Source organism: Aedes aegypti, chromosome 1 (genome assembly GCF_002204515.2).
Source record: "Aedes aegypti strain LVP_AGWG chromosome 1, AaegL5.0 Primary Assembly, whole genome shotgun sequence".
In the NCBI taxonomy this organism is placed as follows: domain Eukaryota; kingdom Metazoa; phylum Arthropoda; class Insecta; order Diptera; family Culicidae; genus Aedes; species Aedes aegypti.
Window position 1 is genome coordinate 28,630,395 of NC_035107.1, and position 13,958 is coordinate 28,644,352.

Here is a 13,958-nt window from a genome sequence, read left to right on the forward strand (position 1 = left end):
AAACCAGTCCAATACAAACCCAATCTAAATCCAATTCAAATTCAATCCAAATAAAATTCAAATCCAAATCCAAATTCAATTGTAATCTAAAACAAATTCAATTAATATCAAATCCAAATCAATTCATATCCAATCCAAATCTAATATAAATCTAATATAAATCCAATCCAAATCCAATCCAAATCCAACACAAATCTAAATACAATTCTAATCCAAAACAAATTCAATTAATATCAAATCCAAATCAAATCCTAACCCAATCAAAATCCAATCCAAATTCAATTCTAATCCAAAACAAATTCAATTAACATCAAACCCAAATAAAATCAAAATCCAATCCAACTCCAAATTCAACTAATATCAGATCATAATCCAATCCAAATCCATTTCAAATCCAATCCAGATCCAATCCAACTCCAACTCAAATCCAATCGAATTTTAATTCAAATCCAATCCAATCCAATTCCAAATTCAATTGATATAAGATTAAAATCCAATAGAAATCCAATTCAAATTCAGTTTTGATTCAAAACAAATTCAATTAATATCAAATCCAATTCCAATGCAGATAAAATCCAGATCCATTCCAAATCCAATCTAGAGTCAATCCAAATCCATTTCAAATAAGGCGTAACAATAGAAATTATTCTGAATCTTCGCAAAGATTTTAGTTTCTTTTATTAAAAAAGTAGTAACAATAAGTTAACATATTGGCAAGAAATGGCATGTCATGCTGTTTGTACACATGGAAATGTACATTTTACTCAACATCGGTATCTGAGCTGCTACTGGAACTGGAACTGCTGTAGGAGGCTGCTGGAATGATGTCTACCTCCTTGATGGCGATTTGTTCTGAAAGATCTTCGTTTTCGATTTCTTCAGTTGTTTCGTCGATTCTGGGTGAGAGATGTTGAGAATGTTGTCGTCTCTTTTTTGTGTGGGAGGCTTTCGGAGCGCCAGATCTCGCAATTTTCCGTTTCAACTCCGTATTTTTCTGCCGTAGAAATTGGCTGAACGATTCTTCCGTGTCTTCTGCCGAAAATTCGAAGTCAGCAGATCTTTGAATACGGCCAACAAATTGAACAAAGCTTGGAAAATTGTCTTTGAAACTCTTGTTCTTGTTGGCTGGTTCACCTTTTTTTGCTCGTGAATTTCCCAACCACGAGTACGAAACTAAAATGGACGGGTCAACAAATTTCCGTAGTAGGTTTCGGAAGAATGGTTTTCCTTCGCGTTTGCCATTTAATTTGAAAACGGTTTCGAAGAATCTATAAAGTTTGTCTGCATATGATTGTGTTTTTAATTGATGCTCCAGTTCTCTCAGTTTTTCCTCGGTTTTAACCGGCATGAGATCGTCAAACTCGGAGAAATCTTCGTCGTATTTTTTCACATCTCCATCCTGCATTTTTGTCGATAGTTTGGTTTCGAAGAGTCGATTTATATTGGCCATGAAAGCAAAAACCTTCTCCAGCATCGTTTCCATTCTGGTAACCCGACCTTGCAAATCTCGAAGGACTGTCATGATTGAGGTGTCATGACACATTTGTTCTTCTTGAGTCGGTTGTTCGATAGAACATGGCTGATCATTCTGGTTTCCCGTAGTGTCGAGAACATTGTTTAGATCATTGTCGGTGATAACATTACTGCTGTCCAGTATTACACTGCTTTGTGTTGTAGGTTGAATTTGAGTACTAGTCGAAGCATATGAGTTAGCTTCACCAGCAATGATTTCCAAACATGTTCCGTCACTCATCTGGACATATTGCCGACCGTCACCTGACTGAATGACAAACTGAGTCATAGTTTGGTCAATCTGAAAATAAAATAAAACATATTGTCAAACATACCAGATGTTACTTCATAATTTATTAATCAGAAACCACTTCAACTACAGCCACTCTATTGACATAGGCGGATAGGACTATCTGAGCCAATCGGATCAGAGCTAATTTAACATAATAGGTAGATAGTACTTGAATCGATGACCAGTATTTTGACCGTAGGAATATGTAAATCAACAAAAAACAATTGCGATTTGATATTTAAACAAACTTTCAGGCCAGCCATGCTGTATGCTGTACCAATAAGGAATAGCTGTTGTAATACTAGGAAGAATGCTCTGCGGTGGATTTAAAATGAAATTTTGAAAATGATCCCGAAGCTGCGTCCCTGGTATAGTACTAATGAGTTACAAAGAATATCGAATGTTGAAACATTGTAATAAATGTCAAATCAAATCTATATAAATCTAAATGGAACGGTGTTTTTACGTCACGGAATAACTGAGACAACGGATTTATATGATTCTTTCCCAGTTAGATTCTTGAAGTGTTCCGACGTGATTGTATGTACTAATCATCGAAGAACTCCACAGGAATATTAAAAAACAGGAGTAGAAAACTGACACGTTTTTAGTAAAATTTTGTTAGACATTATCGAGCAGTCTACTGCGGGACAAAACAAGGTTTGTCGGGTCAACTGGTTATTAATAATTTTAGACAAAAACCGTTGCAATTTTCTATTACCATGATAAATGCGTTATATATTAAGGTTAAGTTAATTGAAAGCTTTTTTTCCTTATAATCAGGTGAAATCAACTCATCTGTATAACTTCTGCACTACTACGACAAATGAAATGTAATATGTTGTTAGCAAAATGTTAATAATTGCTTAATTCATTTCTACCAAAGGGCCTGTTCATTAGGGCGGCTCAAAATTTGGAAATGTTAGAAAATCCGATCTCCCATATGTTCCTTAACATTCTTACCATAAAAAAAGGTGATGTGTGAAATTTTCAGCTTTCTAAGTGGTGATTTAAAGGTGGCCCAAAGACAATGTAGGTTTATATGGAAATCGCCATGGAGAAATTTTGAGAAATGTTCCAAACAAGCTAGTACTGTAATGTGAGTACAAACTTATTATCCCATAGCAAAAACTCGTTTTTCAAACCATAATAAAGAACTTTGCTGAAGAGAGAAATTCAATCCGACGGATAGCAGAAGAGATATCCATGAGTTAGTTTGCTATTATTTAGCTTAGTATGAGATTATAGCCCTGCAAACATGTACAAAAATCCCAAACAAAATTAGCTCAAAAGGGATTTGTTTCTTCAGCATCATCCTTCACTAAGGTTTGAAGAATGAGTTTTAAATATGGGATGATAAGTTTCTACTCAAATTACAGTATTAGCGTGTTTGGAACATCTCTCACAAATTTTCTATAGAAATTCCCATATAAACCTACATTGTCTTTGGGCCACCTTTAAATCACCACCTAGAGAGCTGAAAATTTCACAGAACACTATTTTTATGGTAAGGATGGTAAGGAGCATATGGGAGATTGGATTTTCAAACATTTTTAAAATGTGAATCGCCCTACTGTTCATGAATTTCATAACGCTGAAGGGGGTGGGTGGGTGTTCTTAAAATGTTACAGCTCATACAAAATTTGTAAAACAGTCATACAAAAAGCGTAACAAGGGGGTAGGTGGGTATCAAAAATGCCCATTTTTATGAAATTTGTGAATAACCCCAAATGAGGATGTTAGTGTTTTCTAACACAGAACATCTAGATATAAGATATGCATGTAATATTTGGAATAAAACTTATAAATAAAATAAATAATACTAGAAAAAAAAATGAAGGTATTACAGGAAAAAATTACGAATTTTTATTGGTATTAAAGCAAAGTGCAGTTCAAAAATATTAGGTGAAATTTGACTTTAATGAATCTCATTAGTTGATCGATTAGAAGCCTTCCTTAGCAGGACACTGGTTAGAGTCCGCGACTACTGAAGGTGTCTGGGTTTGTTGAAGACGCCATCTTTCTAAGTGATCAGGCTACTGAGCTATACACAAAACAAAAATTCAATGCTCACTAGCGCCACCTGGTGAGAAAATATCGAATCTCTTGGCTCGAATAATGATAGCCCTTGTGCTACTGAACAACTTTGTTGAAGACTCCATCTTTCTAAGTGGTCAGGTAACTGGACTATGCGCAAAACAAAAATTCAATGCTCACTAGTCCCACCAGGTGAGAAAATATCAAATCAATTGGCTCAAATAATGTTAGCCCTTGTGCTACTAAACAACTTTGTCGAAGACGCCATCTTTCTAAGTGGTCAGGCTACTGAGCTATCCGCAAAACAAAAATTCAATGCTCACTAGCGCCACCTGGTGAGAAAATATCAAATCTCTTGGCTCGAATAATGATAGCCCTTGTGCTACTGAACAACTTTGTTGAAGACTCCATCTTTCTAAGTGGTCAGGTAACTGGACTATGCGCAAAACAAAAATTCAATGCTCACTAGTCCCACCAGGTGAGAAAATATCAAATCAATTGGCTCAAATAATGTTAGCCCTTGTGCTACTAAACAACTTTGTCGAAGACGCCATCTTTCTAAGCGGCCAGGCCACTGAGCTATCCGCAAAATAAAAATTCAATGCTCACTAGTGCCACCTGGTGAGATAATCTTGAAGCTTTTGGCTCAAATAATGATAGCCTTTGTGCTACTGAATAACTTTGTTGAAGACGCCATCTTTCTAAGAGGTCAGGATCCTGAGCTATCCGCAAAACAAAAATTCTTTGCTTACTAGCGCCGCCTGGTGGTCAAATCTTGAAGCTCTTGGCTAGAATAATGATAGTCCTTGAGCTACTGAACAACTTTGTTGAAGACGCTATCTCTCTAAGTGGTCAGGATCCTGAGGTATCCGCAAAACAAAAATTCTATGCCCACTAGCGCCGCCTGGTGGCTAAATCTCGAATCTCTTGGCTAGCATAATGATAATCCTTGAGCTACTGAACAACTTTGTCGAAGACGCCATCTTTCTAAGTGGCCAGGATCCTGAGCTATCCGGCAAACAAAAATTCTATGCACACTAGCGCCGCCTGGTGGCAAAATTTCGAATCTCATAACCTTTATATTGATAGCGCTTGAGCTACTGAACAAATTTGCCGAAGACGCCATCCGTCTAAGTGGTCAGGATCCTGAGCTATCCGCAAAACAAAAATTCTATGCTCACTAGCGCCGCCTGGTGGCCAAATCCCGAATCTCTGGGCTAGAATAATGATAGTCCTTGAGCTACTGAACAACTTTGCCGAAGACGCCATCTTTCTAAGTGGCCAGGATCCTGAGCTATTCGCAAAACAAAAATTCTTTACTTACTAGCGCCGCCTGGTGGTCAAATCTTGAAGCTCTTGGCTAGAATAATGATAGTCCTTGAGCTACTGAACAACTTTTCCGAAGACGCCACCTTTCTAAGTGGCCAGGATCCTGAGCTATCCGCAAAACTTCTATACTCACTAGCGCCGCCTAGTGGCAAAATTTCGAAGCTCATAACTTTTATAATGATAGCGCTCAAGCTACTGAACAACTTTGCCGAAGGCACCATCTTTCTAAGTGGCTAGGATCCTAAGATAACCGCAAAACAAAAGTTTCATGCTCACTAGCGCCGCCTGGTGGCAAAATTTTGAATCTCATAGCTTTGATAATAAAAGTCCTTGAGCTACTGAACAACTTTGCCGAAGACGCCATCTTTCTAAGTGGTCAGGATCCTGAGATATCCGCAACTGCCTGGTGGCGCAATTTCACTTAAGCAGTGTTGCCAGCTACGAAAAAAAATTTGAACCCTTCATGAAAAACTGGATTACAGATGAAGAGTATTGCTATGTTGCTAAGCATTATATTTTTCTGTTCCGCTCAAGTTTGATGGTTTTGATCTTTACTCTATTCTTCCTAAACAGTGTTGCCAGCCACATGAACATTTGTGATTCGGCCGACTGTATGGCACGCAACACTTCCTTCAGCTTTGGTGAACATTCGGTATCGTTATCTTTAAATTTTTTTGGTATTTGCATATCACACCCCCATAAAATTGGCTCTTTTGATAACAATCGATCAGTGTTGCCATCTATTACCAAAATATGAAAACTTGAACGGCCATTTTGGAAAGTTCTCAAACCATGCTTCAACTTTGCCGAATATGTCGAATCAGTATTTCCGCATCTAGACGTTGCATTTTTCAAAAACATAATTATAACCCTGATTTTTTTACGACCGATTTTTTTTACGACCCCCCGATAACGGTCGTCAAAAGAGGTTGGGGTGTATAATAAAATGTTGAGTGTAGTTTCATAAATAGTGTACCATATATAGTAGAGGATTACTCGAAGCACTACCTCTTGCAGTTTTTCAAGTTCTCGCTCTGGAATGTTAAAAATTTAGTTTACAGAATTAATCAACCTCTTTTTTTTTCATTCAAGCTAGTCAAAATTGAAAAACCAAAAATTATTCAGGAGTTTTTTTTTTTAATTCAATGCTGTGGCTTGAACAAAGCTTTTATTATCATTATCATTGGACCAGATCTTCAGAAATATAAATTTAATTTTCTAACAAGAAATCACTTGTTTACCGTGTGGACATCGGCCTTACATCATCCAAAAATTATTTTTTCGACAGCTTTTGGAGAATGTAGAAGACGTCATAATAATTAACTCTAGATGAAAAAAATCGGAATTTGGCTTAAAAACACCATGAAAAAGGTCAGGCTTTCGAAGCGTCCATGGTATTTCGAATCCTTGACAAGTTTGAGATGGCATATGGCTGGTTTCTGAGTCCTGGCAAAACTCGCTAAACAAAATTGACATAAATCCAAACAAGCATTTTTGCAGCAATCCATCAAAGATTTTTCGAAGAATGCGGTCAAGAACTGAACAAAAATCTGACATAATACCTAGGAGATTTTTCCATTTATTAATCAATAAATGATCTTGCCATGTTTATGGAAAACAGTAATAGTTCAGTAAATCTACAGAAAACCATACAAAATCTGATCATCACCAGTATTAGCGTCTCCAGGAATCAGGAACAGTCAGGAATGCTTAAGAAAATGTTCAGTATTTCAATATGGATCTCCTAAGAAATTTCTAAAAAAAAAAATCAACTCAGTTTTTTACCATCTGTTAGAAATCTTTGAAGAATTTCATGAAAAATGATATCTTTTATAGAGCTCACTAAAATCTCTTATGGAACTGCTAATTACTTTTTCAGTGATTTTCCAAACAATTTATGGTCCATTCTCGTTTTGATTTTCGGGTTCTAGCAAAAATATTATCAAGAATTTTCCATAAAACTAAATGGAAATCTATCAAGCATCCTACCAAGAAACTTGTCAAGAATCCATGAATATTTTTCTAGAAATTTTTCAAGAATCCAATCATATTCCAAAAGATTTCCTTTGAATCTTCAGCCATAAATTCACTACAGACCTAGCAAGAAACAGGTCAAAATTGTGAGAAAAATCCGGCCAAAATAACTCCTGAGAATCAATTTTTTTAAGGATTTGGCTAACTATCAATCCACAAGTCATGATGCAAAGTGAATGAGCTGTAAAGCAGTCGTGCCCACCAGACAAAAATGTCTAGTTTCGCCCGGTGTGTTTTACAATTTCCCGGGTATTTCCTGTATTATTCCCGGTCATTTGGAATACCCGGGTTTTTCCCGCTTTTCCCGGACGAATGGGCACCCTGGTTCTAGAATCGAGGTCTTAATTCCTGACGCCCATTTCGAACTCATCATCGGCTCTACTTCCCTTACGAAGGAGGACGTGATCATGAATTTTATTGCCCATACTCGCATAACAGCCCCATATTCGATGGGATTTTCTATAGAAATAGGATTGTTATGCGTGTATGAGCAATATATGTCTCAGCAAATCCTGATGGCTTCAAAGGGAATTGACATCCGACCGATGATTTTAACATACCTGAGAGATTTCCGTGATTTGCTGTGATGCAGTGGAGGCAACGCCACGCAATTCCTCTGGCTCACGCCCAGAGTCTGCGGTTTTGGCACTGGAAAAAGTGGGTATGTGGCCTCGTTCTCCGGAGGGCTTGTTACGTGATCCTGGTTAAAGGAAAATAATAAGTAGTTAGAATAAAAAAAATGAACTGAATCTCAATTCTCAATTACCTTCTTACTGCTTTTCAGTTCGTACACTTTTGGCACAAATTTGACCTTTTTCTTGCCAGGATTGGCCCGTGTTCCTAGAGTTGACTGTACAGCATCCTCCGAGTCCGTGACCACCTCCAACCGTCGCATCACGTCTTCAGCAACCGCATATGACGAGCCACGACCAACAACCTTACATTTCTGAATTTTCCAAACATCAATGTTTGGTTCCGAAAATCCATCTTTGGAAAGCGATACCAAATTTGCTGGCGGCCAGTAAACATGGTCTCTTTTGGCCCACTTTTCCGGCACAACGGTCATGCACGGTTTGGATTTTTTATTGTTGCGGGTTTGCACAACGACAAACGGCATTACGACTGATTAAACCGGATTTAAAAGAACACAAAAAGGATCGAACCGCACTTCTTAAAACATCGGTAACAAAAACATGCTATGTGATTCGTGAGGCTTTCAACTTTGCCATGAACACGGTTAAATCAAAGTGATTGAAATGTTGTAATAATGTAGGAAATCAATTGTATGAAATGTTTCACTACACCCTAATTGAACGTTGCCTCAATGTTGCATAAACGTGTGCACACTGAAAATATTTGTAACTTATACCTTACGTTGCATGTATCACATGTGCAACAGCAGCAAAGACTTGGTACATGTTTGCAACGTTAATGTATCAGTATTTGTAACTTGCAAGTTCATTGAATTGCATCGAACGAAATCTAACACCACCGATCAAAATTATTTCGATAATGTAAATAAATCAAGCTTTAATTCAAGCATCTCATCAAAGCTCGATTGATTTTAAATTGCAGCATTTCGGAGAGCGCCGCGAGTTGTTTCTGCGCGAGTGTTAAATATTTCTTCGCGTTGAAAAATGGGTTAACCAAAACGGCAACGCGGATCTACTCAAATCAGAGTTGTTTCAGCGCAAAACCGTAGTTGAGCCTAATAACTCAAATTTGGCTAATCTTCCAAGGCCTCCATTAGGTACTTTGCCTTTGAAACCATAAGAAAAATTTACTTACATTTGGTATGATTCAACGCAAAATTAAGTTCATTCAAGCCAAGCTTGAGAATAATGCATTTACCCAAATTGGGCTTTTTGGGCCAAACTACCCTCATTGAGTAGGTACAGCTCTCTCTATTTTTGACAACATTGGTGAGGAAGAGAGAGAACACCGAGAGATTTTGGGTTGAGAGAATAATCGATATACTTAATTTTGAATAAATTCAACTCAAAAATTAGGTAAACTGTTTTTCCGTGAACGTGCGAAGTACGATATTTGACCAACTTCGCCGCGTCGAAATTCAATTCTCAATAGTGCGCATGATGCACACGGTGTAGTCCTTTAGATGCGCACTATTCTTCTCGGAATTTTTACCTAAATTTTGAGTTTACTCAAAATTAAGTATACCGATTATACTTTTAACCCAAGATCTGTAGCACACTGTAAACATTACTCTTTAATATAGAAGCGTGCATTGTGACGTCACGAAAAATTCTCCTTCTTTGTTCCTCTTTCATCACGCTCAATTGACTGTCATGCTCTTTGACATTCACTGCTGGAATTGTTTAGATTTTTTTATATTGAGTTTCATCGTTCCAGACATTCACTGCTGGAAATGTTGACATTTGTTTATATGGACTTTCGAGGTTATGTGGTGCGTGCAACACTCTATATATATATATATATATATATATATATATATATATATATATATATATATATATATATATATATATATATATATATATATATATACCAATCCAATAGGGTCCTAAAGCCCTGTCCCAATTTTAGTGCCAAACGCTTAAGTTTAGGGGAAAATTTACATGTATACTCAATGGATCATTGAAAGTAGTTTTTGCAAGTGCTCACCGCATCAAAACAAAGGCGCCACTGTATATGGGATTTAACATTGTGACAGCATTGCTGTTCTGTCAAACACACAAGGCTACGGTGGCGCTATCTACACTATAAACCCAGCATTACTCTTTAATGTGGAAAAAGTACCCATTATTTTCTGATATATGGAAACGTCAAAATGAGGGGTATTTCTTTTTTTTTTTTTTTTTTTTCAAATAATGGGTATTTTTTGCCCTTTTTTATGTTTGGTTCTTTTACTCTATAATGGGTGAAAATTTCCTTGCGATTTAATAACTCCCCATTATATTATGCAGCAGTTTGTGATGCGCATAGTAGTTCGTTCTAGAAACAAAGAAATTAAGTGTTCAGAAAGGTCAAGGTCAAGGTAGGTGAACTAAATGAATCCCTATTCCTGCCGTGTGCACTAACTAGGAGAAAAATCAAATTTTACAGGATGATTATAATGCCGAGTATATCCCAGCACAAAACCTCCAGGAGAAGCAGCCCCGATTTCCAGGCCAGCAACTCTACATGGCTGATAACAAAATAATTGTTGTTGATTATTAATATTAAATGAAATAAATTTATGTTTTTATATCAATAGGATTCCATTGTTTTTATACGAAAATAGCATACACATCAAATTAAATTCTCATATATAAAAAAGAGTAAATTTTACTCTGTTCCTCAAAATATGTTTTTCGGATAGTGGGTAAAATTCACTCGTTGATCTGACGTACAAGCCGTTCACTCTTTAATGAGTACAGGGCCTTTACTCTTTTTATGAGTTAAACTAGTTTCTCTCAAAGTGGGTACTTTTTTACTCTCTAAAGGGTACTTTGACCTTACACTGAAATTAATTTTATTTTGGAAACTACTGAATCCATGGTAAAATTAAGAACTGCACCAACGATTTTCAACCGACTACATTATTCTGTTAACACTACCATAACATAGTCAACAAGAAAATATATTCAGTTTATTTTACCAGAGTCGTAGTATTTATGACTAGAAACATTCTAGATTTGACAAATTTGGCATTATACTTTTCACTATACTGTGTTGCACGGTGGGTGTCACGGATTGAAATACAATGCTTTTTAATTAAGGCTACTATGGACATAGTCACATTTACTGCACTGCTCAGTGATTTTTACCAGATTATGGTAAACTTAACAGATTTTTGTAGTCGGTTGAAAATCGTTGGTGCAGTTCTTAATTCTACCATGGTTTCGGTAGATAATACAACAAAATTTGTTTGCGTGTACAGTGTATGCTTTCCATAGCGGCCGTTTTAATTATTTTAATGATCCATTTTTAATTTTTTCGTTGATTCGAGTCCAAAAAAAAAACATTTTTTATGTTATTTTAGATTTTGTCACACCGCTTGGCTTAAACTCAAATTTTTGGGTGTATTTTGTTTTCCGTGTCCCTTTCGAAATGTCAGATAGGAACAACCCTAGTGCTAAAACTAAAACCCTGTGGTGTTTTTGTCTACTAATAGAACGTCAAACATGATCTTTAGTGTCAAGGTTTATTTATGGACCCAACTTTTAAATTGAAGTTTGAATATTTATAGCCGTTATTTGACCGGGAAAAATTACTAAAGTAGTTGCAGTAACACGTTTTTTCGTGTTATCAAATAAAAAAAGATTTCATTCGATTTCGATTTTATTGATTTGCTATCAAACGACCCAAGTGAAATGTCAGATCGTTTGATCCCTACCAGAAAGCGAGCCTGATTGTGGCGGCCATTAGCGCTCGTAAAAAACTGGATTATTTTCTCGGACCCCGAGCGTCGCAGCTAATACGTGAATAATGCGATATGTTCATAAAAATCGTAAGAATGCAGCGCCATACTAAAAACTGATTTGAAAATGCGGCGAGTTGATGTGCGTCGCGTTGAGTCACACTGCCGCGATCTGGTTTGGTGACAATGCGATGATACTGAAAGTTGAGTAAATTAATCCACCGATGGAGTAAAAAACTTAGCTAGTTAGTATTTTTAACATAGGCTGCAAATGAAAAAAACTTCAAAATTAGGTTAACGCATGAACAACCCCTCTCCCCCCAATAGCCCGTTTCATGTGACAGGTCCATCTATGCATTTGTTTACATCGGTAGAGGAACGGTGCAAACACGAGGCTGTCATTTCCATAGAAGAATTGTCAAAGTTCTTCCCGATCAGCAGATTTGAAACGTCTTGTGAAAAAGCCTATTGAGTGGAATGAACTCACTTTTGAGTACTTCATTTTCTCCGTGCAGGTTATTTTGACAGATCATGCGCAGACCGATATCTCTTAGGCCAGGGGAAGTGGTTCACCTAGAGTAAATTTATAGCAGAGAAAAAGTAGATTTTGTATGAAAATTGACAGGAAAATGAATGACAAGTTCATCCACTTCTCCTGGCCTTTTGCTTCCTGTCTCCAGCGACGCATTGAAATGAGCCTCAGTACGTACCGTACGTATGAGCCTCTGTACGTGCCATAAATTCTTTTGCTCTCATGACTTTTACTGTGCGCCGTGTGTTGGTGCTGTCTCGCTCTCTCTCACGGGCAACTTGAAAACAGAGCGCACAGCAAAAGTCAAACTTTTTATAGCATGCACAGGCTCATAAATAAATCTTTTTTTCTTTTGTCTTTTACTGTGCGTCGTGTGTTGGTGTTGCCTCGCTCACTCACACGGGCAACTTGAGAACAGCGCACACAGTAAAAGTCAAACATTTTATAGCATGCATAGGATCATAGCCTGTTTTTCTTGAGCACTAACATGAAAAGCGAAGTAGTTGAGCGAAGTTTATGTTCATTCCAGAGGCAATGAGCCTTTGCATGCTATAGAACGTTTGACTTTTACTGTGCGCCCTGTTCTCAAGTTGCCCGTTAGAGAGAGAGCGAGACAGCACCAACACACGGCACACAGTAAAAGAATTTATGGCACATACAGAGGCTCATAGGGTGATATTCAAATCTGAAAAGGCAATAGATGGCTCTTTTTCAGTGGTAATAGACCTTTTAATGTGACAGATCCGTCTATGCGTTTGTTTACATCGGTGGAGGACCGGTGCAAACACGAGGTTGTCATTTCCATAGAAGAAATGTCAAAGAGCTTCCCGATCAGCTGATTTGAAACGTCTTTTGAATAGGTCTATGAAAACGAGCTCCTGAGGTAAAGAAAGCACCACGGAAGATGAACTAAACACATAGAGTGATATTGTCAGTGCAGGGAAAATCAAGAACAAACCCAAACTTCGCTCAACTAATTCAAGCGACCGAAACGTCGCTGGACTCTGACGACCTTTCCATGTGAGTACTTGAGCGACACAGGCTATTTCAATACGTCGTTGGAGCACTAAACTGCAAAGCGCTCGCCAGTCCAGCGACGCGATAGTTGAGCGACATTGCAGTGATTACTGGGATGCACAATATATCCACATTGCGCTTGATTCATAATCACGACTTTTTAGAACAAGTTTCAAAAAAGCCGAAGTTGTAGGTTTTGCCCCAGATAACAGACGTTTAAGTCCGATTGTAAAACTGTTTAAGACAATTTATGGTCTTTTTAAATGGCAACACAAGTAGCAACATCGTGGTGGCGCTTTTATCGTTAAGTTCCCTTGTCGACGTCAGTGGGGAATATGAGACATTTCAAGAAACTTATATTCACCTCTGATTGCCGCAATACGTTGTGTGGCGGCGCTAGTGTTTTAAACGTGTTTTAGTTTGAATATTTACACAAATTTTCAGAAGATTTTTATTCTAGCATAAACATCTGTTATTTGTGGTTTTGCTTTGAAACATCGCTTTTGAAAGTTATCGGATATCGGTTCTATATCGATAATGTCAAATCCGGTATATCGCCGATTCCAATTTGGAATGAAAACGATATCACCGATACACGATACGATACACGATAAATTCTCGACTACCATTCTTCCATGCGCTTGTTTTAGAAGTTTGAGTAACTTTAGAACCGAGCGTAGTGCAATCATTGAGTAGAATAAAAAACAACAGTGGCCTGAGAGACTGAATGTTCGAAAGGTTGTTGTCAGTACTTTTTTCCGCTTGCGCAAACTGTTAGCATTTAGGAACGATGTACCCATCAAACATTTTAGTGGAATAAGAGT

The 13,958-nt window shown here is 37.4% G+C and overlaps 2 protein-coding genes across 3 annotated transcripts in view; one reads left to right on the plus strand and one right to left on the minus strand.

Annotated features, from left to right (window-relative positions):
* Nucleotides 1-13,958, plus strand: part of LOC5564956 (protein scalloped) — a 619,434-nt gene that overhangs the window by 52,482 nt on the left and 552,994 nt on the right. The gene's annotated exons all lie outside the window — the stretch shown is intronic.
* LOC110674822 lies at nucleotides 652-8,416 on the minus strand. 2 transcript variants are annotated; one of them, XM_021839264.1, is made up of 3 exons: nucleotides 7,971-8,416; nucleotides 7,765-7,904; nucleotides 652-1,813 (listed from the first exon to the last, which is right to left on the minus strand). In XM_021839264.1, the coding sequence occupies exon 3, from the start codon at nucleotides 1,799-1,801 to the stop codon at nucleotides 761-763; it is 1,041 nt and encodes a 346-aa protein (XP_021694956.1). In that variant the 5' UTR covers nucleotides 1,802-1,813; nucleotides 7,765-7,904; nucleotides 7,971-8,416; the 3' UTR covers nucleotides 652-760. Both variants share the same exon structure in this region, with proteins under 2 accessions (XP_021694956.1, XP_021694958.1).

Bases quoted from the DNA above. Each gene is read 5' to 3' on its own strand.
- LOC110674822 (XM_021839264.1), bottom strand. From the start codon at position 1,801: ATGACTCAGTTTGTCATTCAGTCAGGTGACGGTCGGCAATATGTCCAG.